Source organism: Poromitra crassiceps, assembly GCF_964638095.1.
Source record: "Poromitra crassiceps genome assembly, chromosome: 5".
Classification (NCBI taxonomy): domain Eukaryota; kingdom Metazoa; phylum Chordata; class Actinopteri; order Beryciformes; family Melamphaidae; genus Poromitra; species Poromitra crassiceps.
The window spans coordinates 62032082-62059873 of NC_139642.1; the positions used below are offsets into that span (position 1 = coordinate 62032082).

The following is a 27792-nucleotide window of genomic DNA, read 5'->3' on the forward strand; positions in this document are numbered from 1 at the left end:
TTTTAATAGCATGTGTAAATGGGGCCTCTGTCTCTAAGGTTTGATCATAGGCTCCTCACAGGTTAAGACTGTAGGTTTGAACATAGGCTCCTCACAGGTTAAGACTGTAGGTTTGAACATAGGCTCCTCACAGGTTAAGACTGTAGGTTTGAACATAGACTACTCACAGGTTAAGACTGTAGGTTTGAACATAGGCTACTCACAGGTTAAGACTGTAGGTTTGAACATAGGCTCCTCACAGGTTAAGACTGTAGGTTTGAACATAGGCTCCTCACAGGTTAAGACTGTAGGTTTGAACATAGACTACTCACAGGTTACGACTGTAGGTTTGAACATAGGCTCCTCACAGGTTAAGACTGTAGGTTTGAACATAGACTACTCACAGGTTAAGACTGTAGGTTTGAACATAGGCTCCTCACAGGTTAAGACTGTAGGTTTGAACATAGGCTCCTCACAGGTTAAGACTGTAGGTTTGAACATAGGCTCCTCACAGGTTACGACTGTAGGTTTGAACATAGACTCCTCACAGGTTAAGACTGTAGGTTTGAACATAGGCTACTCACAGGTTAAGACTGTAGGTTTGAACATAGACTACTCACAGGTTAAGACTGTAGGTTTGAACATAGACTCCTCACAGGTTAAGACTGTAGGTTTGAACATAGACTCCTCACAGGTTAAGACTGTAGGTTTGAACATAGGCTACTCACAGGTTAAGACTGTAGGTTTGAACATAGACTACTCACAGGTTAAGACTGTAGGTTTGAACATAGACTCCTCACAGGTTAAGACTGTAGGTTTGAACATAGGCTACTCACAGGTTAAGACTGTAGGTTTGAACATAGACTACTCACAGGTTAAGACTGTAGGTTTGAACACAGGCTACTCACAGGTTAAGACTGTAGGTTTGAACATAGACTACTCACAGGTTACGACTGTAGGTTTGAACATAGGCTACTCACAGGTTAAGACTGTAGGTTTGAACATAGGCTACTCACAGGTTAAGACTGTAGGTTTGAACATAGACTACTCACAAGTTAAGACTGTAGGTTTGAACATAGGCTACTCACAGGTTAAGACTGTAGGTTTGAACATAGACTACTCACAGGTTACGACTGTAGGTTTGAACACAGGCTACTCACAGGTTAAGACTGTAGGTTTGAACATAGACTACTCACAGGTTAAGACTGTAGGTTTGAACATAGGCTACTCACAGGTTAAGACTGTAGGTTTGAACACAGGCTACTCACAGGTTACGACTGTAGGTTTGAACACAGGCTACTCACAGGTTAAGACTGTAGGTTTGAACATAGACTACTCACAGGTTAAGACTGTAGGTTTGAACATAGGCTCCTCACAGGTTAAGACTGTAGGTTTGAACATAGGCTCCTCACAGGTTAAGACTGTAGGTTTGAACACAGGCTACTCACATGTTAAGACTGTAGGTTTGAACATAGACTACTCACAGGTTAAGACTGTAGGTTTGAACATAGGCTACTCACAGGTTAAGACTGTAGGTTTGAACACAGGCTACTCACAGGTTACGACTGTAGGTTTGAACACAGGCTACTCACAGGTTAAGACTGTAGGTTTGAACATAGGCTACTCACAGGTTAAGACTGTAGGTTTGAACATAGGCTACTCACAGGTTACGACTGTAGGTTTGAACACAGGCTACTCACAGGTTACGACTGTAGGTTTGAACACAGGCTACTCACAGGTTAAGACTGTAGGTTTGAACATAGGCTATTCACAGGTTACGACTGTAGGTTTGAACATAGACCACTACTCACAGGTTAAGACTGTAGGTTTGAACATAGGCTCCTCACAGGTTACGACTGTAGGTTTGAACATAGACCACTACTCACAGGTTAAGACTGTAGGTTTGAACATAGGCTACTCACAGGTTACGACTGTAGGTTTGAACATAGACCACTACTCACAGGTTAAGACTGTAGGTTTGAACATAGGCTCCTCACAGGTTAAGACTGTAGGTTTGAACATAGGCTCCTCACAGGTTAAGACTGTAGGTTTGAACATAGGCTCCTCACAGGTTAAGACTGTAGGTTTGAACACAGGCTACTCACATGTTAAGACTGTAGGTTTGAACATAGACTACTCACAGGTTAAGACTGTAGGTTTGAACATAGGCTACTCACAGGTTAAGACTGTAGGTTTGAACATAGACTACTCACAGGTTAAGACTGTAGGTTTGAACATAGACTACTCACAGGTTAAGACTGTAGGTTTGAACATAGGCTACTCACAGGTTAAGACTGTAGGTTTGAACACAGGCTACTCACAGGTTACGACTGTAGGTTTGAACACAGGCTACTCACAGGTTAAGACTGTAGGTTTGAACATAGACTACTCACAGGTTAAGACTGTAGGTTTGAACATAGGCTCCTCACAGGTTAAGACTGTAGGTTTGAACATAGGCTCCTCACAGGTTAAGACTGTAGGTTTGAACACAGGCTACTCACATGTTAAGACTGTAGGTTTGAACATAGACTACTCACAGGTTAAGACTGTAGGTTTGAACATAGGCTACTCACAGGTTAAGACTGTAGGTTTGAACACAGGCTACTCACAGGTTACGACTGTAGGTTTGAACACAGGCTACTCACAGGTTAAGACTGTAGGTTTGAACATAGGCTACTCACAGGTTAAGACTGTAGGTTTGAACATAGGCTACTCACAGGTTACGACTGTAGGTTTGAACACAGGCTACTCACAGGTTACGACTGTAGGTTTGAACACAGGCTACTCACAGGTTAAGACTGTAGGTTTGAACATAGGCTACTCACAGGTTACGACTGTAGGTTTGAACATAGACCACTACTCACAGGTTAAGACTGTAGGTTTGAACATAGGCTCCTCACAGGTTACGACTGTAGGTTTGAACATAGACCACTACTCACAGGTTAAGACTGTAGGTTTGAATATAGGCTACTCACAGGTTACGACTGTAGGTTTGAACATAGACCACTACTCACAGGTTAAGACTGTAGGTTTGAACATAGGCTCCTCACAGGTTAAGACTGTAGGTTTGAACATAGGCTCCTCACAGGTTAAGACTGTAGGTTTGAACATAGGCTCCTCACAGGTTAAGACTGTAGGTTTGAACACAGGCTACTCACATGTTAAGACTGTAGGTTTGAACATCGACTACTCACAGGTTAAGACTGTAGGTTTGAACATAGGCTACTCACAGGTTAAGACTGTAGGTTTGAACATAGACTACTCACAGGTTAAGACTGTAGGTTTGAACATAGACTACTCACAGGTTAAGACTGTAGGTTTGAACATAGGCTCCTCACAGGTTAAGACTGTAGGTTTGAACATAGACTACTCACAGGTTAAGACTGTAGGTTTGAACATAGGCTCCTCACAGGTTAAGACTGTAGGTTTGAACATAGACTACTCACAGGTTAAGACTGTAGGTTTGAACATAGACTACTCACAGGTTAAGACTGTAGGTTTGAACATAGGCTACTCACAGGTTAAGACTGTAGGTTTGAACATAGACTACTCACAGGTTAAGACTGTAGGTTTGAACATAGGCTCCTCACAGGTTAAGACTGTAGGTTTGAACATAGACTACTCACAGGTTAAGACTGTAGGTTTGAACATAGGCTCCTCACAGGTTAAGACTGTAGGTTTGAACATAGACTACCGTACTCACAGGTTAAGACTGTAGGTTTGATTGCTGTCGGATATTTCAAAATCAGTAGATAGGTGGTCTTCGATTCCAATGTCATTAATAGGGAGAATAAATGTCCTCAAGATGAATGTACTTCCCAAGCTGTTGTATTTGTTTCAAAATTTACCATTGTCACCTCCGAGCAATTTGTTCTCTCAGCTAAAGAAACTGTTTATCAGATTTTTATGGAATAATAGACGCTCCAGGTTGCGACTGTCGTTACTGTATTTACCCTATGATAGAGGAGGGCTTAAGTGTCCCAACCCACTCTGGTATTACTGGGCAGCTCAGCTGAGAACGATTATGTTTTATTTTACAGAAACAGAGGCTCCCTTATGGAGGGAGATGGAGGGCCATCGGTTGAGTCTACCTCTTCCAAGCTACCTATACTCGGCTAAAGTTAAAAAACTCAAGAAAAGCACTGAAAATCCTATAGTTAAAAACATGATTGAGGTGTTGCGGCAAGTCAAACAATTTTTGGGAGAAACAGAGTCTCTTTCACTTTTCAGTCCAATATGGAGGAACGATCTTTTCCCCATAGGGAGGTCTGGGTGGTTTAAAGACTGGGCTGAAAAAGGCTTACAAAAAATAGGAGATTTATATGAACCAGATGGGGATCAGATGATGTCATTTGAGGAAATAATAGATAAATACAACATAAATCGCAAACAATTCTTTGGCTATTTACAAGTGAGAGATTTCATCAGAAAACAGCAAAATCAATCTTTAACTATTCCCACTATGTCTGCAATAGAAGAGGTAATGTTGATGAACTGTATAGGAAGAGGCATCATTTCTAGGATATATAACCATCTGGTAGGACAGTCTGCAGAGTCTTCCATGGAGAGACTGGAGGCATGGAGAGAGGACTTAGATGATGAAGACATTACTGAAGGGGACTGGGAGGAGGCATGTGATAAAGCACAATCCCAAACGTTTAACTCACGTCTTAAATTGCTGCAGTATAACTGGTTGATGAGAGTCTATGTAACGCCAGAAAAGATCAATAAATACAATGGTGCCATTCCTGATTTATGCTTCAAGTGCCAAAAAGAAAAAGGTACACTTTTCCACTGTCTATGGCAGTGCAACCAAATCAAAACATTTTGGGATGCAGTAAGAAAATGTATTCAAGATATTTTGTCCATACAAATACCTTTAGATCCAAAGCTTTTTATTTTAGGATTATACCCACTTAATTTTAACATCAGAAGGAGAGAGAAAAGGTTTCTGGATATAGGTTTACTTTTGGCCAAAAGAGTTATTGCCGTAACTTGGAAACAGGTTGGTAGGCCGGGGATCGGGAGATGGATTTCTGAATTAACAACAACGCTGCCCTTAGAAAAAATCACATATATCATCAGGGGTAAACAGGAACTGTTTGACAACATTTGGGGCCCTTTTATTTGTTATCTAGAGAGGACAGATGTGGCCGGCATGATGGAAGCGCCTGGGACTGTTTGACTGACTGTTTCTGTTTTTATTTGAATTTTGTTTTTTTGCTCCTTTATTCCATTGGCTCTCTGTATTCCATTCTAAATACCTGTACATGAGTCAAGATGTAACTGAAAAATGTAAGCTAAATTAGTCAGCCCCCAGAAGAATCATGGTCTGTATGTCGGTGTGTTTTTGTTTTTGTTTTGTATGTTTGTTTATCTTTCTGTTGTGCTATCGGGGGGAGGGGAGGGAGGTGGGATATGTATGGAATGTTTGTATTGTAATTTGTATAAATGTGATAAATGAAAAACAATAAATACAATGTTGGAAAAAAAAAGACTGTAGGTTTGAACATAGACTACTCACAGGTTAAGACTGTAGGTTTGAACATAGGCTACTCACAGGTTAAGACTGTAGGTTTGAACATAGACTACTCACAGGTTAAGACTGTAGGTTCGAACACAGGCTACTCACACGTTAAGACTGTAGGTTTGAACATAGACTACTCACAGGTTAAGACTGTAGGCATGAGCGCTCCAAACATGAGGAAGAGCATAGAGAAGAAGAGGAATCCCGTGTTGTTGAAGACCTTGCTTGCATCATTGCCAATGTTCAGGTACAGCAAGCCTATTAACACGCCTATGGAGATGTGGGACATCAGTCTCAGGTGGGTCAACACCTGCAAATGGAAAGATAGCACAAGATTACATAGGGATGACAACCAGTGACCATAGATCATATTTGTCCTGTAGTTTTCTGGCAGATGTTGTGGTCACCCACCTGGTCTCGACATATAGTAATGAATGTTCTCTTGAAGAGGATGCAGAACTGTGTCGTTGTGCTTGTGGCAAAGGTATGGTTCTCTATGTGTCCAGAGTCCTGGGGAGATTAAAACAGGGGAATCCATGTCAATGAAAAATGTCTCTGCTAACAGCTCCAGAATCACTTCCCCATTTAGGGTGCCCAACTGGTGGCTCGTTAGTGCGGTGGCCAGTTAAATTAAATCACCCTCAAGACTGGCCACTTGAATTAGACAGGGGTAGACGATCCACAAAATTGTAATGATCCCCATCATCACATTAGTTCATAAATCTCAGTTTCATTTGACACTGCTGATGATAGCCAGAGCTACATGGATGTATCTGATTGTGATATTGCTGCTGCTAGCAGCTCTAGCTCATCTGGAAAAAGAGAGAATGTCTGAACTGAGCATCCCTGCTGCATCTGAACAGATTTCAGTATGAAAGACAAGACAAAGACAGGGACAGCTTAGCTAAGTCTGGTGACGTATGCTGGATGTGTGAAATGTCATTATAATTCAAATATAACACATTTTTAAAGTAACGCAAAGTACAACTTTGACTTTACTTTACTTTTCACCCTACTTGAGTAATTTCCTGGACTAGTACTTTTACTTGTACTTGAGTTCATTTTCCACTAATGTAACAATACTTGTACTTGCGTAGGATTTGTCAGTAGCTACTCTTTCCACCTCTGCTTACTGTACACCAGCACCTCACGCAGACCAGTACCCACCTTAGGGCACTTTGTTGCACAGACTGACGGGCCTTTCTTATCGCACTGGTTCTTCTTCTCCTCTACGGCACACAGTCCACCTTGCACTGCCTCAAACAGCATAGGGTTCAAGTCTCCATACTCTCCTGACGCCACCTCAATGACTGAACCAATGAGAGAGAGAGGGGGGGAGAGGGAGGGAGAAAGATCATCCTCAATTTGCAGAACCATAATGTCATGAATTAGACTTCAAATAAGTCAACTCAAACAACAGCTTACACTGTGTATCGTATTGGTCCAAATATAAGTCATCCTCCCCCCTGGAGATACATCTGAAAAAGTTGTGTCGTATTCAGGGTCTAAAGTAGACGTTTGTAATACATTCACAACAACAGATGGCACCAAATATCTGTACAATGAGTGTTCCCTTCAAATGAGCCACCGCCTCTCAATAGACTAGGCTACAGTATATTTTGTATTTTGTGGTGTTTAAATACCATAAGTCGCTTACAAATGTGATTACATTTAATTTAATTTAAATGTGACAATTTCATCTATAAGATATTGAAAACATGATTTAATTTAAAAGATGTCCAAAACAACAGCCTACCTTGTTTTATTCAACATGTTTTTATTATAATTTTCAAATTAAATTGTTTACTTTCAAAAAACAAGATTTGGACTTCAAAAAGGCTTTTGCCAAAAATGTAATGAGTCTTGAAGGGGGGGAGGGTCGTCTTACATTCGGGTCAATACGGTATATTGTCAGAGTGTGATAGATGTTAAGTGAACATACTGAAGTCTGCAGGGTTGTGGTAGGTAGGACAGTACAGGCCCAGAGTCTTCAGGTAGGGGATGAGGTAAGGAACTGTGCCTTTGTAGATACACTGACCCTGGCTCAGAATGTAGAGCTGCAGGAAGACAGCAGATATGGGAATAGTACACACATTCTTGACTTAAGTTTGTGCAAAAAAATTTAAGTACAGGCTCTGAAATCTAATGAAGTATAAAAGTAAAAAAGTTTGTCTACCGGCTGTTTCTGTACAAAGCTAACTGAAACTCATGTCATATTAATATAATTCAAATACTAAATTGAAGGATCCAACCCCAAACATGTTTTAAGATGGATAAAGACTATTTGATTAATAATTTGTGTTTTTCTCCAAAAAAGGCAGGCTACACATGATGCATGAAAGCTGGGAGAGCGCGAGATGAGAGAGACACACAAATAATAATGATACATGGTTTTTGTCTTTCGTGCATTAAAACTGAAGTAACAGCCTGTTTAAAATTTAAAAGTTGTCTGAAAAATAAATTGGCACTCTTCTTTCTTTAAAGCCAATGCAAATGTTGCTGCAACCTTCTCAAAATGAAATTTGAATTCTTCTCCATCGTTCCGCCCTTCTCTTATGCATTAATCTTCTCATGTATTGGCGGTAAAGGGGCAGGTTACCTTATCAAACATCTCAAAGAGCTTGGCACTGGGTTGGTGGATGGTGCAGATGATGGTTCGCCCCCCCAGTGCCAGAGAACGCATCAGGGAGACAACCTGGTAGCACGAGGCACTGTCCAAACCACTGCAGGAGGAGGCATAGAGGAGGGGGAAAGAGTAGGGGGAAAATGACTTTAGTAAGTTCATGAGATGGGATATATCAGTTTGTTTGGTGATATATCAGGCTATCCTTTTGTTAAAAGAACTGGTTTATAAATAAACAGATTGAACATGTCATACCTCCACCTCCCACACCAAAAGTCTGATTGACACAATACTTTTGATGATACATATGCAGCCGGGTGTGCCACTTTTCCAAAGGCACCACCCACATTTGCAGTGTCGGGCAAGTTGCTTTCAAAATGTAATATACTACATATTACTAGTTACTTTCATTTGAAAGTAATAAGTTACTTTACAATATTACTGTCTGTGTAGAGTAACTCGTTACTAATTACACTACTTTTGCATTACTTTCACCAAAACAACAGCAGCAGCAGAATGACATCGCTGCCCCGGAACCATCCTAAAAAATAATTTCAACCGCCTTGAAGTCAGTGTAAACAATCCAAAATTCTAAATGTTTCTTCCTTCCTTTGTTATTGTCATCTATAGTGGTTATTTGCATAAGAACACACAATTTGATTAGGAAATTATTGTATCTTTATTTAAATATTTGCTTTGATTAAAAAAATGTAACTCAATTTGTCACTTGTGTTACTTGACAAAGTAACTGGTATAATATTACTGAAATCTTATTGGCAATAAGTTATATTACTGAGTTACTGCTAAAAGTAATATATTACATGTAATATGTTACTTTTGTAATGAGTTACCCCCAACACTGCACATTTGTCATTTGGACTTTTAAAAAAGCAGGCAGCTTAATTATTTATTTATTTTTTATCTATCAACTTGCAGTAACACAAATCGGATAAATAATATGGCCACCATTAACTGATGAACTTGACAAAGTGCATTGTGGAATTGCAGACATGGTGATTGTTTTTGTTCAACCAAACAATGTGCAAGATGCAGGATCAAGTTACTCTGACCAAGGTGAGGTCTTTTTATTGTTGGTACCAGTTCAGCATCTCAGAAACAGCTGACCTCCTGCTGGGACTTGTCTTGCAGGCTACAGTCTCTCTAGTCTACACTAGAGTTTACAGAGAATGGTGCGATACAATAAAGAAAAAGAAAATCCAGTGAGCAGCAATTCTGTGGCCGAAAACACCATGATGCTATGACACACTCCGGTGCAGTAGGTGGCGGTGTGCACCTAAAAACGTTGGTTTGCGATCCGCCTTGAAACTCGAGAAGAAGAACGGTTCCGTTGGGAAGACATTTGATGCGGAACCGAATGCACCCAGTTTGGTTTCGACCTGTGTGTGTGTCTAAAGATATGAATGTCTACTCCTTTTTTGCAATATCTACTATACAATATCAGCTCGTACCTCATTTTACTGATGTTGTTATAGCTCTTATAGCTTTAGATACGCTTTAAAGATAGCCCAACGGATGCGCCCTATGGTTCCGTGTAAAGTAGTGTAACATTGTATAGAGTCCGGCGGAAGTAAACACGGCTAACGATAGCTATTAGCTTAGCTGAAGGAGTTGGTTTAGCTTTAGCTGCGTTGTTTGTATACTGTGTCGTGTCTAATTCAGAGGAAATGTCGAACGTTACACTCGGAAGTTTGAGGACGTTCGTCAACGAGCGACTAACTGCAGCTGCTGAGGAAATATTAGGAGTGTTTGTAAAGACTATAGTAGTGTACGAGGAGGAGATCTGTCGTCAGCGCAGGCTGCTGGATGTCGTTTTGAAGCCGGACATAAAGCTGCACAGAACAGGTTGGTGGCGTCACTATGTTCTTGGTAGGCTTGTCGAAACAAAGAGTATCATTCCCACCTTAGCAGCCAGATGTATCCATTGAGAAAACCACTGTAATTATCAGTTCTTGGTAGGGCTGAACAATAACTAACACTAACACACACACACACACACACACACACACACACACACACACACACACACACACACTTATTCAGTTAATACGTCGACAAATAAAAAGTAGCTTTAGTTAATCTATCATCACCTTCTTGTTTGCTCTTGTTTTCATTTTGCCTCAGAAAACAAAAAGGTGAAAAAGATGTCTCTGTGTGCAGAATTTACAGTTTTGAGTATGATGAAAGGTTTGTTCTGAACTTGATCTATATACCAATCGCCTGCATACTTCTAGTCTGTTTTGCACTAGCTTGGTATGTATTACTACAGGCAGGACGTCCCGCCCCGTGTTCCGGTCCTGTGTTCTGGTCCGCAGTGTTTTCGTTCCCCCATAGAAATGCAGCAGTAGGCAGCCTAACCTCACCAGTCGCTATGAGTTAGAGAAAAAATAAGAACTTCGAAGCATGGCCCCATACCAAACGAAATATTCCAAGAATTCCTTGAAGAAACTTGTTGGATCCAAAACATTACAGCCCAGCACTTTGGTTCCTACGTTCCGGCCATAGCCGGGAGTCACGGAGTGAGGTTTTACCATCCAGACTAATTTTGCACCATTTGATATTTGCAGATATTCATATAGAGTGCCTGAGTCTCCCCTTGTGAGATTGACCACTCAGGAATTTAATTCTGCAGTCATTTCTTAAAACCCTTGTGTCCTCCTAGTCCATCTGATGGACTTTTCCTGCATTCGCGTATGGGCCGTTTCGACATTTTTTGAGTATATGGTCTTAAATTAAGGCTAGGTATTTTTTGGGGGGTATTTGACAAAAATCAATCATAGTTATCATCTTTATACGATCCTAAGACCTATTTCCAAAAATACTCCTCAATTTACTCTTAGTCCATCTGATGGACCCATTGACTTCCATTGAAACCACTCTATTGGTACTCCCAGCAAATTTTCACAAAATTAATTTATTTCAGCGGGCATCCTGGACCAAATACCTTGAACTTTGACCTTAATATCTAACCTTGGAGTTGGTAGAAATTTTGGGGGAGTTACATGGTCTCAAAGTCCATTGCATAGTTGTCCCATTGATTTCAATGTTAATTTTGCACAAAAAGAACTTTTTTTTTTTACTTCCAGCAAATTTTTCAAAAAATCATTATTTCCTTGATGTTACACATCTCACCTTGACTCAAGGGGTTAAAATTGTAGTTTCTACTGTGTTTGCCTATTTCCCCATATTCCCCCAGTTTTGGCATAGCAATCAATTCCATACAGTTTACATGAAATGTAAAAAAAACTGATTCCTATGCCAAAGATGGGAAAATATTAGAAAACTGAATTTGACAGTCCACACTACTGATTTGAAGCCTTTAGACCAGGATAGATGCTGGACTAAAGCTCGTTTGTGTTTTTTGGGGAAAATAGCTGGTAGTCCAAAACATGCGCTTTTTGGATTTTTGGGTCAAAATATGAAAAAATACTATTTTTACAAAAAATACAAAAACCCACTGATGATGTCACAATGTCTGTGACATCATCAGTAATGTCATCAGTGACATATTATTGACAAAAAATCATCTCATGACATCACTGATGATGTCATAGGCTAGTGATGTCATAGCTATTGTGACATCATGCCTGCGAATCTTTGATACTAGGCATCTTGCACTGGTGACTTTTGTAAAACACCCCAACCTGCCCATAATATCAGACCCAAAGCCAGTTTGTCTTTATGGAAATGGGGGAAAAAAAATCACTTTTTTTTTTTATGTACTTTTTTTTTTTTACTGTACTTACTGTACACTGGCATTTGAGGGGTTAAAATTCGAATAGGTATGAAATGTTGGTATGAGGTATTAGGGAAGAAGTTACCAATGAATTATAAACAGTCAAAAATTTAAAAATTTAAATTAATATTTATAAATTAGTACAGTATTCTCGTTAAGGTCCATCAGATGGACCAAGAGTAAATTGAGGATTCCGCGGCATTAGGACACAAGGGTTAAAATGCTGAAACAAACCAGGTCAGAGTGAAATGTACCATGGTCCCTCGGGATTCTGAATATAGCTGAATCGCTTGGATTGGCCAAGTAAAACTCTTTATATAAGGTTTTTTACCAAACGTCTATGGGGAAATGAATGAGGAATGAAATCCCTTTGGTCCCATGCCGAACCCAGGAGAGGGGCGTGACTAAAGGCTCCTTCACACTGTGATTTTGGGCTGTCCGAGACGAACCGTTGGTCATCACATTGAACTTCACAGAAACGTGGCGATATCTTTGGTGGGCGTGGCTACAAAAACAGTGGTCCAGCATCGCTCAGTGAGAGAGGTTCAAAGACGGCCATTGTCACAGTCTTGCAACCAAAGATAGCCTCGCACAAATTCTAGAGTAGAATAGAAATGCTGCATGATCATATCAGTAGACGGCTAGACGATATAAATATCAATATAAAATGTAGATACAGATTGCCATATGATTTCCGCAATCGGAATTGTGTAATTGACCAATAAAAATGAAATTGACTGTAAACAACAGTATTTACTTTGTGCTTCAGACCCCCCACAGCCACCTGTCCTTAAGGAGGAGGTTCTGCTTGAGCAGCAGCGCTGTATCCAGCAGAGGAACTTCAGTCTGGACCAGGAGGAGCCAGAGCCTCCACAGATTAAAGAGGAACAGGAGGAACTCTTCACAAGTCAGGAGGGAGAGCAGCCTTTACTGTGGGATATCTTTAAGTTGGCTCCAGCTTATGATGGACGTGACCACAGTGAACATCTGTCTCTGCATTCAGATCCTTACCAAACTCAGAGTGTAGACGAGAAAGAGTCTCTGGCCAACGTCTCATCTGGCTCTGCAGCATCAGAAGCAGACAGTGACCACCAGCTCCTCTCTGACAACTATCATGTAGCCGAGAGCGGAGCTTACGAAGCATCCAGCTGTGGGAATGCAGGATCAACTAGGAGTACTGAGCTGGAACCAAACAAGAAAACCCACAAGTGCAACACCTGCGGTAAAGAGCTTCCTTGCTTGGCAAAATTAAAAATTCACGCAAGAACCCACACCGGTCAGAGGCCGTTCAGATGTGACATTTGTGGGAAAGGTTTTAGCCAGCCATTCATCTTGAACACGCACATGAGAAGCCACACGGGGGAAAGGCCTTTCAGCTGTGGAATTTGTGGAAAGTTTTTCAGCTCTCGTTGGAACCTCAAGGCACATGGTAAAATCCACACAGGTGAGAAGCCGCACGCCTGCAACACCTGTGGGAAAAGATTCTGCCGTGTGGACGATTTGAAACTTCACATGAGAGGTCACACAGGGGAGAAACCGTACAGCTGTGTGTACTGCGGGAAGAAGTTTATCCAGAGTTCCTCTCTCAGAAAGCATCTGCGGGTGCACACAGGGGAGAAACCGTACAGCTGTGTGCACTGCGGGAAGAACTTTAGCCAGAGTTCCTCTCTCAGAAAGCATCTCAGAGTGCACACAGGGGAGAGACCTTACAGCTGTGTGCACTGCGGGAAGAACTTTAGCCAGAGTTCCACTCTCGCCAAGCATCTCCAGACCTGCCAACTTGCACACATTTTTCAGAGCAGGCACGCATTTTGACATTGAAGCACGCTGGTACGATTTGTCACTTAAAACTTACGTTGTTATTAAACATGTCCATTTCGTACCTATTTTTCTCCTGACCTTTAGTTTCCATCCACCTGTTAATGCAGTTTTTTTCCCGTATATCATCATTCTCTTTTTTGTGGGTGAATGTTCCCATCAGCTCACAAGAGAGTCCATGCCACAGGAAAACGAAAGTAACAAAATTGAAAGTAAAATGAGCGCTTTACTCTTCCCCGTTTTCCTTTGCAAACGTTTGAAATGCGCTCTGACAACTCCGTTAAACTGTTTGATTTTGTGTTGAATTGCACCACCTGGAGGAGATAAACATGTGTGTGTGCACGCGTCCTCTCCACTCGGAGTCTGGCTTCAAGCTTGTATGAAGGCTCAACTCGTTAGAGAAGGAATATTCCAAGTGTTAAGTGTTTTGGATCCTTCTATCTGTAAGTATCTGTAAGTTCTTCACAATAAAAAAAAATCGTCCGGGTGTTTTGTCAATGAAAGCTTGCCTTTTTATATGAATCAGTAGTCAGCAGGGCATGACTGAAAGCGATCAGGGTGAAACTGTAAAATAGCAGGTTTCAAACAAAATAGATAAGAGGGAATCCAAACTAAAGCTGCGAACTAGCTTACACCCTTTTAAAAACGTACTGTATTTTCCTGGTTTGCTCGTTGAAGGGGAGGAGAGGAGAAGGCAGGTGAAGTGACATACTCCGCTGCACTAGATGCGTCTCGCTGCGCTGGATCCTGTCTGAATCCAGCCTTAACAGACATCACCCCCCACAAACGCATGCAGGACTGCCCCGCTTTATAAATCAGAAATATGCGGGAATTGCCGAAAATATGCGCGATACCTGCAATATATAATATATATATATATGCCATATATATATATATATATATATATATATATATATATATATATATATATATATACACACAAACACACACACACATTGTTAAATCATTTAGGGAAAATGCAATTGCATGCCTCTACTACATGGTACAGCAGCGCCCCCAAGGGAATAAAAACAAAACTTCAAACAGCTCAAAATAAACTAATCAGGGTGGTATTGGATCATAGTCCCATGACATGTTGGTCCTCCTGAATTTAAGAAATTAAAGTGGCTGTCAGTAGAAAATATCGGTAGTTGAAATTGAGGATTACTTACAAGGTCATATGGGCCAAAGGATTTTAGGAATTATTTTACGCTGGTTAGGGACTCGCATGGCTATTCTACTAGGGGCAGGGCCACAGATACTGTGCCAGGTAGATTAAAGGCCTGTTCTGGGCAGAATACCTCTGCAGCAGCAGCGGGGAATAGGCTTCCAGTAGAAATAAAAACTAGTCGGACATACCACAGTTTCAAATGTAAATGTGGGAAATGGTTGGCTGACCAGGGTTGAGGTAGGACATTGGAATGTACTCAGCATGCAGGGGAATCACCAGATGCCCCAAGATACAATATTATCACGATACTTAAGTCGATATTGCGATATATTGTGATTTATTCGTTTTTTTCAACGGCAAATGATGTCCCCAAAGGAAAAAACTGTGTCAACATCTGTTTTATCTAATGACATGATCAAGTTTCCAGACTGTTAATCTCACTTCAATCACTGTCATTGCAGCAAAATGGGATTGTCAAGCAGACAGACTGACCAACACTGTCATAAAAACCTGTCATGATAAATGTTGCATGATGCACTTGACAATTTATAGAATAAAATATCACGATGCTTGGCATTTGTGCGATACAATATATTGCCACGCAAAATATCACGATACTATGCTGTATCGATTCCCGCCCACCCCTAATGTGTAGAGTAGCTATGTGGGATCAAGTGTTGAGGCGAGTGAGTGTGTGTGTGTGTGTGTGTGTACACACTATACTGTACGTACAGTAGCCTATGTGGGTATCTATGTAGGTAGGTGATATTTAACTTTGTATGATCTGTAATTTTTTATAGGGTATTTTGTTAGCAATGTTATTTATCCAACTGTTCCTGTTGATGTTTATACTGTTTATTTTTGATGTCGTCTGTCAAGACAAACGACCACAATGGAAACAAGTCTTTGACTTTTTTGTGATATAACTCATCAAGGATATCACAATAAAGTGGTTAAACATATTTCCATTGTGGTTCTGAGGTCTTAGCAAACAGAAAAAGGAATAACACTACGATACACAATAGTACAATACACTACTACACATGAAAAACATCAGTAAAAAACAATCAGGAATACGAAGGAGATACAAAACAACACAAGTTCAAAAACCAGTCCAAGAAAGGCTTTGCACTATATCACTGCAGCTTAAGATGCATGTCTTGTGTAGCATCTATTTTTAATGAGTGTCAAATAAAATAAAAGAAACTCAATAAAGCATGCATGGTGAAATGGTTTGTTTTTTTGTCCGTTTGACCAAAAATGACAATGGGTAGGATGACAGGGTCTATGTGATTGACTTGTGACAGTCTGATTGTTGATCTATGTGACTCTGACCTGTGACAGTCTGATTGTTGATCTATGTGACTCTGACCTGTGACCATCTGATTGTTGATCTATGTGACTCTGACCTGAATGTGAATGGAGAGCCATTATCAAGATAAATATAACAGTTTAATCCCCCCCACTGACATGAGCACCCCCCCCCCCCCCCCCCATCATGTCAGTTTACAGTTCATCAGCTGGACTACACTCCTTACATTAAAGTATTATAGCTGCTACTTCTACCAGAACTTTCTACTCTATAGATTACTCTTGTTAACTACATTGTGATTATTTAACTTGGACTGTAAATTCATATTTAATGCCTAATTAACACATCTCCTATCCGTGTGTATATTGGGCCGCACTTGTAATGTTGTGATTTTGTCTTTTAGATATTTTCTCTTTATGTCTGAATATGTGGCAGAGTGAATGAAGGATGGGCACCACTACTTATGACTAGACAGACTGGGACACTGGACTGGGACTCGGCAAAGATGGACTGTGTGGAACGTGCAGGCATCGCCGCCACAGGACTCCCATGGAAATAGAAACACCATGAACAGCAATATATTCCCGACCTGAGAGAGGCAGCAATGTGCCGCAAGGCATCCAGTCTGCAGAAAAGCCATTAGAAGAAGAAGCAGCTTAGCTGATTGACTGTCCGTACTACCAACAAGAAAGACAGGTCCTCAACAACAGATTGGAGAGCAATCGCATCAAGCTGGAGTTAAAATAACTATTGCAGTTGAATTCAGGGAATGTGGGGTATAAGGCTATGTTTTCATTTTTAGAGGAAACTGGACTAAATAGAAGAATATAGGATATCCATTCTGATCCACACTCCATTTCAGAAGGTGGCGGTAATGCACCATACGTTGTTTGTCAACCGCCATAAAACACTAGTAGAAGAAGAAGAAGCAGCTTAGCTGAAGGAGTTGGTTTAGCTTTAGCTGCGTTGCTATACACTGTGTCGTGTCTAATTCAGAGGAAATGTCGAACGTTACACTCGGAAGTTTGAGGACGTTCGTCAACGAGCGACTAACTGCAGCTGCTGAGGAAATATTAGGAGTGTTTGTAAAGACTATAGTAGTGTACGAGGAGGAGATCTGTCGTCAGCGCAGGCTGCTGGATGTCGCTTTGAAGCCGGATATAAAGCTGCACAGAACAGGTTGGTGGCGTCACTATGTTCTTCTTGGTAGGCTTGTTGAAAATCCACTGTGTGTGTGTGTGTGTGTGTGTGTGTGTGTGTGTGTGTGTGTGTGTGTGTGTGTGTGTGTGTGTGTGTGTGTGTGTGTGTGTGTGTGCGTGCGTGTGCGTGTGTGCGTGTGTGTGTGTGTGTGCAGAAGCGTCATGCCCATTGTAACTGAGGGGGCAATTGCCCCCTCAGATTTTTGAGAGGTAAAAAAAAAAAAAAAAATTTTTTTTTTTTTTTTTTTTTTAATAAACATAGGCTATATTATTATAGGCTGTGTATGGTAGTTGAAACATAGTTTCAAGTTTACGTTTATGTATGTTTGTAGTTAAAACAAAAACATAAATACTGTATAGGCTACATACAGTACAACACAAAAGGCTGTTATTTACCCTTTGTCGCCACCTGGTGAGTAAATATATATAACTAAAACCATTAGAATTGACAACCGGTCCGCGACTTTTTTTTCCCATGTATCTACCAGTCCTTGGCACAAAAAAGGTTGGGAACCCCTGCTCTAGAGGAAAGATTTCTACCTTCTGAAAAGGCAATACCAGCCAAAATAAACATTGTGTTACATTGCTTTGAAACATGTGGTCTCCCTTTTTTGTCAAGTCCATTGAGCCTGGGCAGTGGCAATGTACTTAGTCTGGTGATTATGGATCTTTCCAGGAGGCTGAGCAGTTTGGAAAATAGCCTTATGGTTACACCTGCTCAGTCTGTTAATTTAAAATTAGATATTCCTCTAAATCTGGCTTCCAACCCCCCAAATTTTTTGCCGCCCTCTGGGCGGCGCCAGAGATCGCCCCCTCAGATTTTTGGCTTGCATGACGCCCCTGTGTGTGTGTCTTTCTCTCTCTCTCTCTGTCTCTCTAGGAAAATAGCCTAATATTTTATTTCCTACAGTCTTCCCTTTTGTCATAAAAGGACAACTAAGATCAAAATAAAATAATATATTGTGTTTTTATATTAGTTTGTTTTCCTTTCATTATAGTATATTATTTTCTGGGCCTTGAACGGACAAGTGCTTTTCTCTTTGCCTCATATTGAGAACAGTGCATAGGACTGAAGGATAAACTTTTACCATGTTTGGTTAGGAGCTAGACGATAATATATATAGCATATTCTATAAAGTATAGAATATGCTAACACCTTGCAGCTCGGCCGCTCGTCAGGTGACCCGCACGGAAGCCATCATCTCCGTCTGGTTCCTCCCCAATTCCATAGACATAAGGCTAGATGGCTTACCCGCGCTGCCGGTCAATGGAGAGCGACGTCGTCGCATGGTGGCCATCTTGCTACGGCACCACAGCTTTATATATATCTATGGGTTAAAAAAACGCTAACATTTTATTATTATTTTTGGCTCCAAATTACACCAAACTTAAACTGAAGCATCATCATCATGAGATGAATTCACGCACCTAGTTTCATGCAGTTTCATCCATTTTGATAGGAGCTATGAGCATCTGTTGTTGGGTTAGTATTATCACATCAGATGATCATAACTCCTAGGGAAATGGATGAAACTGCATGAAACTTTGTGCCTGAATCCCTCTCATGGCATAGATGCTTCGGTATAATTTTGGTGTAATTTGGAGCCCATCAAAAATATAGTGTTTTTAGTGTTTTTTTTGTTGTTGTTGCCATATCTCGGGAACGGAATATGCTTGTAATAAACCAAACCGTTTGTAAATCCGTCAATATTTCAGCAAGTTATGAGTATTTTTGTCTGTGCACCCTCCAACAGCTACCAGAGAACGTACCAGAAAGCCTGCCGTAGCAAGATGGCGGCGCTTCAACGACGCTGGTGACTCCGCCTTAAGCCATCTAGCCTTATATATGTCTATGCCCAATTCTACCTACTTATACTCCCATCATTTATGTAGCCTCAGACTGATGACATCACTGATGACATCACTGAACTATAGCCTCAGCCTTAGGACACAATTGCTCAAGTGACATCACTGATGATGACATACATCACTGATGACATCACTGATTACATCATCAACCGAAACCGAGAGATTGAACAGAGATTGCCCACATGCTCCCTTTTATAATAATAAGGAAGGATATATTATATATTATGATGAAATAATTTAATAATATATATTATTATGAATGATGGAAGTACACACATGTCGATGGTACACACATGTGACATGTTTCTGTGTGTTCATCATGTCCATGCTTCATGTTAGTGGCTGCACTTTGTGTTACGAAACTGAGGTACAAAACACACACACACACACACACAGATCCAGTTCAACACTCGGCTGCTGACGTGACAAATACTACAAAAAGTAGCTTTAGTTAATCTATCATCACCTTCTTGTTTGTTCTTGTTTTAATTTTGCCTCAAAAAACAAAAGGTGAAAAAGATGTCAGTGTCTCAGTGTGCAGGATTGACAGTTTTGAGTATGATGAAAGGTTTATACTGAACTTGATCTATATACCAAATATCGCCTACAGCACTAAAATAACTTCTAGTCTATTTTGCACTATTTGATATTTGCAGATATTCATATAGAGTGCCTGCCATTGCGAGATTTCCCAGAGGAATTTAATTCTGCAATCATTCCCCGACACGTTTCTTAAAATGCTGAAAGAAACCAGGTCAGAGTGAAATGTACCATGGTCCCTCGTGATTCTGAATATAGCTGAATCGCTTGGATTGGCCAAGTAAAACTCTTTATATAAGGTTTTTACCAAACGTCTATGGGGAAATGAATGAGGAATGAAATCCCTTTGGTCCCATGCCGAACCCAGGAGAGGGCGTGACTAGAGGCTCCTTCACACTGTGTGATTTTGGGCTGTCCGAGACGAACCGTCGGTCATCACATTGAACGTCACAGAAACATGGCGATATCTTTGGTGGGCGTGGCTACAAAAACGGTTCAAAGACGGCCATTGTCACAATCTTGCGACAAAAGATAACCGCACAAATTCTGGAATAGAATCGAAATGCCGCATGATCATATCAGTGGATGCTAAATGCTAATAGATGCTAATAAATACTTAACGTTACCTCAAGTTCTCTCGCATTCTCCTCCTCCTCTTCTTTGGATTTTTTCCCATGTACATAAATACCATTATTGCAAAGGCTCGATTCTATTCACCGTATTATTCGCCCATACAAGGACGCTTCTGCATTACGTTATTTTGTAATAGTCTTTCCGTTTTAGACCCGGAAGTCTACCGTAATCATTTTTAGACTTGCCAAAAAGCTGTTTTCAAGCAAAAAAACAGTTTTACAATTTTCATATTTTTTCGGATGACAACGTAACATTCCAAATATGTGACCAGTTTATCAGAATAATGCCTATTTGGAAATATTTAACGAGCAACGAGGACTGAGAGCGCTGGCTGTGCTGACCGAGTCGGACTAACGCTAGCTAGTATCTGTCAAACGCTACTGTAGGCTTACTGGCAGTGAGAAAACACTGTCGACGTGCTTTTGTAACTAACGTTAAATGCCGACCGGGTACAGCCATCGGCTCCTCGCAGCAGTAACGCTATGAACATGTAAATGAAGTTGGCCGCAGTGTAGCTTCTGAATGTTGTCAAACTTCATTCATAGTGACGTTTTGTTTTGAAATTGGCCGCCAACTAGCGCTGAACCGGAAGAACAAATACAATTGCGCCTAACGCGGAAGAGAGAAAAAGTGGGCGTGGTGAATAGCACGACCAATACTGGATTTTTGGGGCCGGTACCGATATTGGAGAGTAAAAAAATAACGATATCGATATAACAGCCGATAGATACACACATTATCTTACACACATTTTTTGCACTGATCCCGCAAATATCAAACACTTGACAAAGATATGACTTGAGATATGTAATGTAGGCAGGCTATTGTTCCTACCACTATAACAACAGTATTTCATTTGTGTTTCAGACCCCCCACAACCACCTGTGCTTAAGGAGGAGGTTCTGCTTGAGCAGCAGCGCTGTAACCAGCAGAGGAACTTCAGTCTGGACCAGGAGGAGCCAGAGCCTCCACAGATTAAAGAGGAGCAGGAGGAACTCTTCACCAGTCAGGAGGGAGAGCAGCCTTTACTGTGGGAGGAGGCTGATCTCTTTAAGTTGACTCCTGCTTGTGATGGAAGTGACAACAGTGAACATCAGCCTCTGCATTCAGATCCTCACCAAACTCAGAGTGTAGACGAGAAAGAGCCTCCAGTCTACATCTCTTGTGACTCTGACAGAGAGGGCTCTGCAGCATCAGAACCAGACAGTGACCACCAGCTCCTCTCTCACAACTGGCATGTAGCTGAGAGCCAAGGTTACCAAACATCCAGCTGTGAGAACGCAGGATCAACTAGGAGTACTGAGCCGGAACCAAACACCTGCGGTAAAGAGCTTCCTTGCTTGGCAAAATTAAAAATGCACGCAACAACCCACACCGGTCAAAGGCCGTTCAAATGTGACATTTGTGGGGAAAGTTTTAGCCAGATATTAATCTTGAACACGCACATGAGAAGCCACACGGGGGAAAGGCCTTTCAGCTGTGCAATTTGCGCAAAAAGTTTCAGCACTCGTTGGAACCTCAAGATGCATGCTAAAATCCACACAGGCGAGAAGCCGCATGCCTGCAACACCTGTGGGAAAAGATTCTGCCGTGTGGACGATTTGAAACTTCACATCAGAGTTCACACAGGGGAGAAACCGTACAGCTGTGTGTACTGCGGGAAGAACTTTGGCCACAGCTCCTCTCTCACAAAGCATCTCAGAGTGCACACAAGAGAGAAACCGTACACATGTCTGTTGTGCGGGAAACGCTTTTCCAACAGCTCCAATTTGAACTCGCACAGCAGAATCCACACGGGGGAAAAGCCGTACAAGTGCAGCACTTGTGGGAACGCTTTTGCTCAAAAAACAAATCTGAACACACACATGAGGATGAGGCATGTATGAGATTTTCACGGTATAATAACATTACGCAAAAATACCAGCGTTTCATGTTATCACGTTATTGCGCACTTCTATGTAAAAACTGTGTAAAGAAGAAAAAAGACATTGAACTAAGAGGATTTGTACTTTCTAAAAGTATCTTTTATCATGCTATAATTTTACTCTTACTCGAGTATTTTAAATAATATATATTGTAATTAAAAAGTATTTCTAAGGGTTTTTCCCGCAAAGAGAATTGGGACGCAGCCACCTCCGTAAACACTATTTTCTAACGAGTTGCACCAGGTGGATTTCTGTCATTTGTAATGGCGGCATTACGCAGATGTGTTGACAATTTAATGTTAAATATTCTTTAATAAAGTTATTTGTTTAAAAAACCAGCCTCCTGAGTACCTTTGCTTAGTCAACACAGAAAACGTCTATTTTCATTCAAAACAAAACAAAACATTATATCGGCCGTCTACTGGCAAGTGGTGAATTTTCACTAAAATCGGTATCGGTCTCAAAAATCCCATATTGGTCGGCTCTCGTACCACCTCTGCCTCATTTTGAGCCACTTCCATACACCAGTGTCATTTTCCTTGAATTAAACATAGCTAAAAGCTGTTGTGTGGTGGGGCTGTGCAGACAACAAATGTAGAAAATCACCTATTAAAGTTGTTTGTACTCCCGAGCAAAACAAGGAAGCCATTGAGAATTGGTGAGAAGAAAAATGTGGATCTAGCTGTCAAGGAACTAAGTTGGAGTGTTCATCTTCACGCGACATAGGAGAACGGCAGGGGGGGGGGGGGGGGTTGTTTTCCCCCTTTTTGGGCGTGGTTTCTGAATGTGTCTATGGAGCACCACGGGGCATGCAATATTTTTTTCCCCATGATGGCGAAGGTGTGACCCGCCCCTCTCTGCCTCTGATTGGCTGACTGTACTCGGCTGCTCCCACCTTCTTTCCAGGCGAGCCAGAAGTATCTCAAATGTCAGCAGCAGGTGCAAAACAATCATTAAATCAACAAGCATGAGATACTTCATTATATGGAACGTTACAATAGCAAACCCTATATCTGAGTTACTTCGGCTTACTTAGCCTATTGCACAGACATGTAATTTTTTCTTGTCATTCCAAATTGAATCACATTGTTGCTTGATTAAGTAGAAGTACAGTTATTTGTGTAAAAAAAAAGACTGGTAAAGCAGAATTACTGATTCAACTTAATTACTCAAGTAAAAGGAAAAAAGTACATGCTCTGAAATGTACTCAAGTATAAAAGTAAAAGGTTTTCTGTGCAAGGCGAATAGAAACTTAAATCATATTAATATAATTCAAATACTATTCAACTTAAAAGGTTCCTTCAAAACATATTTTAAGATGCATAAAGACTATACTTTAATCTTCTAGTCTTAATCACTATGACCCACTAGCTCAGAGAGTTGGATTGCTGTCTAGCAGTTTGGAGCTTGTGGGTTTGAGCCTCAATGACTTTTGAGGTTGTGGGTTTGATCCTCAGTCAGTTTTAGAATGTCGACAGCCAGAGGAAAGAGTCATTTAAAGCCCTGAGAAAACCTCATTCAATCAGTCTGCCTTGGTGGCACAGAGAGTAGGCTTGCTGCCCGGCAATATTGAGACCTCAGCCACTTTTGCGGTCGTGGGTTCGAGCCTCAGTCAGTTTTGAATGGTGACAGGCAGAGGGAAGAGACAAGAGCGCCCGGAGAAGAGCTGTGAGTGTGAAGGGCAGCTGGTGGTGTGAAGGAATAATACACACAGTGACACCGGGGCCAGAGGTTGTGGGTTCTAATCCCGTTCCGCTGGCACTGCCTGGAGCTAAGGGGGGGATGTTCTCCCCCCCTGACCTCTGCAGAGACATGAGCTGAGGGTTATGAGACAGAAAACCACAGAGAGCTGAAATTTTACTGACATCGGAAGTACGTTTTGTGTTGTGATGTGTTGTGGAAGTTTGAGCTAGCTGCCGCTAGGTGTAAAAATAACTTTTTGAAAAACTGCTCTAGACTCAGTATATATGACATGTCTGGATCTGTTTGCAGTCTGTCCACAGTGTCCATTTCTGTGGATCTGTAGGAGGCGCTGAGTCGCTCTGTGTATCTGCCTGTAGGAGGCGCTACGCTGGTGATGTTAAAGACAGGGCAATGCTGTAATATGTCTCCTCCATCAGGAATCGAACCAACAGTCTACCTGTCAGACAGAGACAGTGACACAGCCGCTCAGCCGACTGAGCTATGAGCTGTTGGGAGTTTAGCTTCTGATTTCTACACACTGTATTCACACTGACAATACCACAGAGCATAAAGATTGCTATATTCACACAATAACACAGAGCATAAAGAGTGAGACAGGTGAGATTTGTACCAGTGAGTTGAGCTAGAGTCAGGGACTGACTAGTCTCCTTCATCAGCTTATTTCTATCAGTGTTCAAACTACTGGTGATGATAAAGAAGGATCACTGCTGCAGCTTATAATGTGAGTACTTTTTAAGAAATTGCCTGAGGCTGGGATTGAACCAACAACCTTTGCATATCACACAACATTCACATGTTTATCTGAGTGAGCTATAATCCACTTTCTCTTAAGCTCTTATCGCTCCACACCCGAGGTGGCGGGGGGATCCCCCGCAAAGAAGGTGGTGGAGGAGGGGACACTGGCCACTAGGGTGGATATCTGCAGCACAGATGTCTCAAAGGATGACACCCTTTCTCTCCAGGCCTCGGACACTGTTTCGCCGGGACGCTGCAGAGCCTGAGGTGACGGATGGGAGTCACGGGTCTGAGACGTCCAAGGGGCAGTCGGACGTGGGCCAGGACACCACTATAGGCCAGTGATCCACTTGCACCACTGAGAGATCTGGGGGCTCTATGAGACTCCGGTCCCGGATGCCTCTACTAATGCATTCTTCAGGATGGACCCATGAGAGGCGGCCATCACGGTTCCCGCCCTTGGGCACCTACTTGGCGGAGCAGCTGGCGAAATCCCACGGCTTCCTCCAGTCACTCCAGAGACACCTGGGTCCTCACACAGCCATGCAGGACCGCAGTGCGCACGGGCTGGACACCATGCCGGCTGTGGCAGCCCTGTTTGTGTCCCCAGAAGAGGCGTGGAGACCTATGAACCACTGCCCCAGCCTGCAGTGCCATGTCACAGATGGCTTGCTCACAAGTAGCTATAACACCCGTGTCCATAGTCCCGTATGGGGAACTCCCTGTCCCATCTCATGCTGGCCCAGGAGGACCAGCTCCTCCCGCTGTGCGGGTCCTCGGTAGTGTCTCACTGCAGGTGTCTGCCTACATGACCAGGGAGCCTGGCAGAATTATGGTGACACTGACATTGACCCGGCGGCAGGCAGGTCTGGCTGGCGTAGTCTCTCCATTTTCGGAGACCTGCAGGAGAACCCTCCTTAATCTCCCTGTGGTACCAGGGGAGTCCAGGCAGTGTTTCGCAGCCACCCTGGGTTGTATGGGTGGACAGACGTCTGCATATTATTATGCAATGATTTCCACCTTAAAAAGCAGCCTGGTTTTAATCCATTGAGAAATCCACTGAGTGCAAAACTCCTCCTGGTCCAGACTGGACCATATATACAGTATATATATATATATATATATATATATATATATATATATATATACTTATATATATATACTTATATATACTTAAATATAAGTTAAAATACAGCCAGGTTTATATTTGATCAAGTGTCCCTATTGTTTCTACTACTATAACGACAGTGTTGACTTTGTGCTTCAGACCCCCCACAGCCACCTGTCGTTAAGGAGGAGGTTCTCCTTGAGCCTAACCAGCAGAGGAACTTCAGTCTGGACCAGGAGGAGCCAGAGCCTCCACAGATTAAAGAGGAACAGGAGGAACTCTTCACCAGTCAGGAGGGAGAGCAGCCTTTACTGTGGGAGGAGGCTGAGATCTTTAAGTTGACTCCTGCTTGTGATGGAAGTGACCACCACCGTGAACATCAGCCTCTGCATTCAGATCCTCACCAAACTCAGAGTGCAGACGAGAAAGAGCCTCCAGTCTACATCTCTTCTGACTCTGACAGAGAGGGCTCTGCAGCATCAGAACCAGACAGTGACCACCAGCTCCTCTCTCACAACTGGCATGTAGCTGAGAGCCAAGGTTACCAAACATCCAGCTGTGAGAACGCAGGATCAACTAGGAGTACTGAGCCGGAACCAAACAAGAAATCCGACAAGTGCAACAGTTTCAGTGAGGAGCTTCCTCGCTTGGCAAAATGTAAAGATCACACAAGAACCCACACTGGTCAAAGGCCGTTCAAATGTGACACTTGTGGGAAAAGTTTTAGCCACAAATCCACGTTGAAAACGCACATGAGAAGCCACACGGGGGAACGGCCTTTCAGCTGTGGACTTTGCGGAAAAAGATTTGGCACTCGTGGGAACCTCAAGAAGCACGTTGAAATCCACACAGGCGAGAAGCCGAACGCCTGCAACGCCTGTGGGAAAAGATTCAGCCGTGTTGATGCTCTCAACAAGCATCTCCGAGTGCACACAGGGGAGAAACCTTACAGGTGTCTGTTTTGCGGGAAAGGTTTTGCTGACAAATCAAATTTGATCTCGCACAACAGAATCCACACAGGGGAAAAGCCGCACAAGTGCAGCACCTGCAGGAAAGCTTTTGTTCAAAAATCAAACCTGATAAACCACGTGAGGACGAGGCATGGGCCGGTATGATTTGAAGGTATGATCATCTTAGGCAGAAGTACCACGATTTCATGGTATTGCACACCTTTATGTAAAATCTGTATAAAAAACAGCTAAATGTATTTTATTGTTAAATAACATAGAGAACAAAAATAATTGAGTTATTTTCTGAAGACTGGATGGTGTGTGATGTGTATTGTTTATACTCTTATACTTTTGTACTTCTCTAATCATGTATGCAGGGCAACCTGCTCTGTTGCAAATATGCACCTGGGTGTGCCAGTCTTTTAATGGCCGAAACCCGAATTTGCCATTTTGACTAGAATATTTTGCAAAGCAAGCTTTTTTAATTACGATTTTAATTACGATTTTTCTAATTTACTTTACAGTAACTCAAATAATTTATATCTACACAAAATGTTAAAGAAATTAGCAAGACGGGATAAATAATATGGCCATAACTGATTTGACTTGACAAAGTGCATAAAGTAGGGAAAATGGAATTGCAACTCAATAAAGCATTGATTTTTTTTTGTGACATTCAGTGAGGCTATTTCTGTCACCAAAAGCTGTTAATGAAGCTGATGTTGGATGTAAGCTGTTAGTCTCACATGGTCAGAACAGGGTGGGAATTTTGTCATTTTAGGGGAAAGGCCATCTGGCCTTCGGATTTGCAAATTTGTTTAGCGCACAAGGCCACATGCCAGGGCACAAAGGCAGTTGCTCTATTGACAACGTGAAGAGTGATTTTTCTGAAATGTTTTTAAAATGAGCCAATCACACATCCTTTGCATAGGGCAGGCTACATTA

The 27792-nt window shown here is 41.9% G+C and overlaps 3 protein-coding genes across 3 annotated transcripts in view; 2 read left to right on the forward strand and 1 right to left on the reverse strand.

Moving 5' to 3' along the window:
* Nucleotides 1–27792, reverse strand: part of LOC310777607 (ATP-binding cassette sub-family G member 4-like) — a gene marked incomplete at both ends in the record, with an annotated part of 46674 nt that overhangs the window by 2763 nt on the left and 16119 nt on the right. The window contains 5 exons of the mRNA XM_083637980.1: nt 5648–5816; nt 5918–6016; nt 6674–6816; nt 7449–7563; nt 8106–8229. Of these exons, the coding sequence (XP_083494106.1) occupies nt 5648–5816; nt 5918–6016; nt 6674–6816; nt 7449–7563; nt 8106–8229 (650 nt within the window). The remainder of the gene's footprint in view (nt 1–5647; nt 5817–5917; nt 6017–6673; nt 6817–7448; nt 7564–8105; nt 8230–27792) is intronic.
* On the forward strand, nt 9815–14250 carry LOC310777394 (uncharacterized protein; the record flags this gene model as incomplete). Its single annotated transcript, XM_083637721.1, has 2 exons — nt 9815–9992; nt 12653–14250. The coding sequence occupies 2 exons, from the start codon at nt 9815–9817 to the stop codon at nt 13696–13698; spliced, it is 1224 nt and encodes a 407-aa protein (XP_083493847.1). The 3' UTR covers nt 13699–14250.
* On the forward strand, nt 17140–22586 carry LOC310776257 (uncharacterized protein). The gene is made up of 2 exons (XM_083636466.1): nt 17140–17363; nt 21293–22586. The coding sequence occupies exons 1-2, from the start codon at nt 17186–17188 to the stop codon at nt 22309–22311; spliced, it is 1197 nt and encodes a 398-aa protein (XP_083492592.1). The 5' UTR covers nt 17140–17185; the 3' UTR covers nt 22312–22586.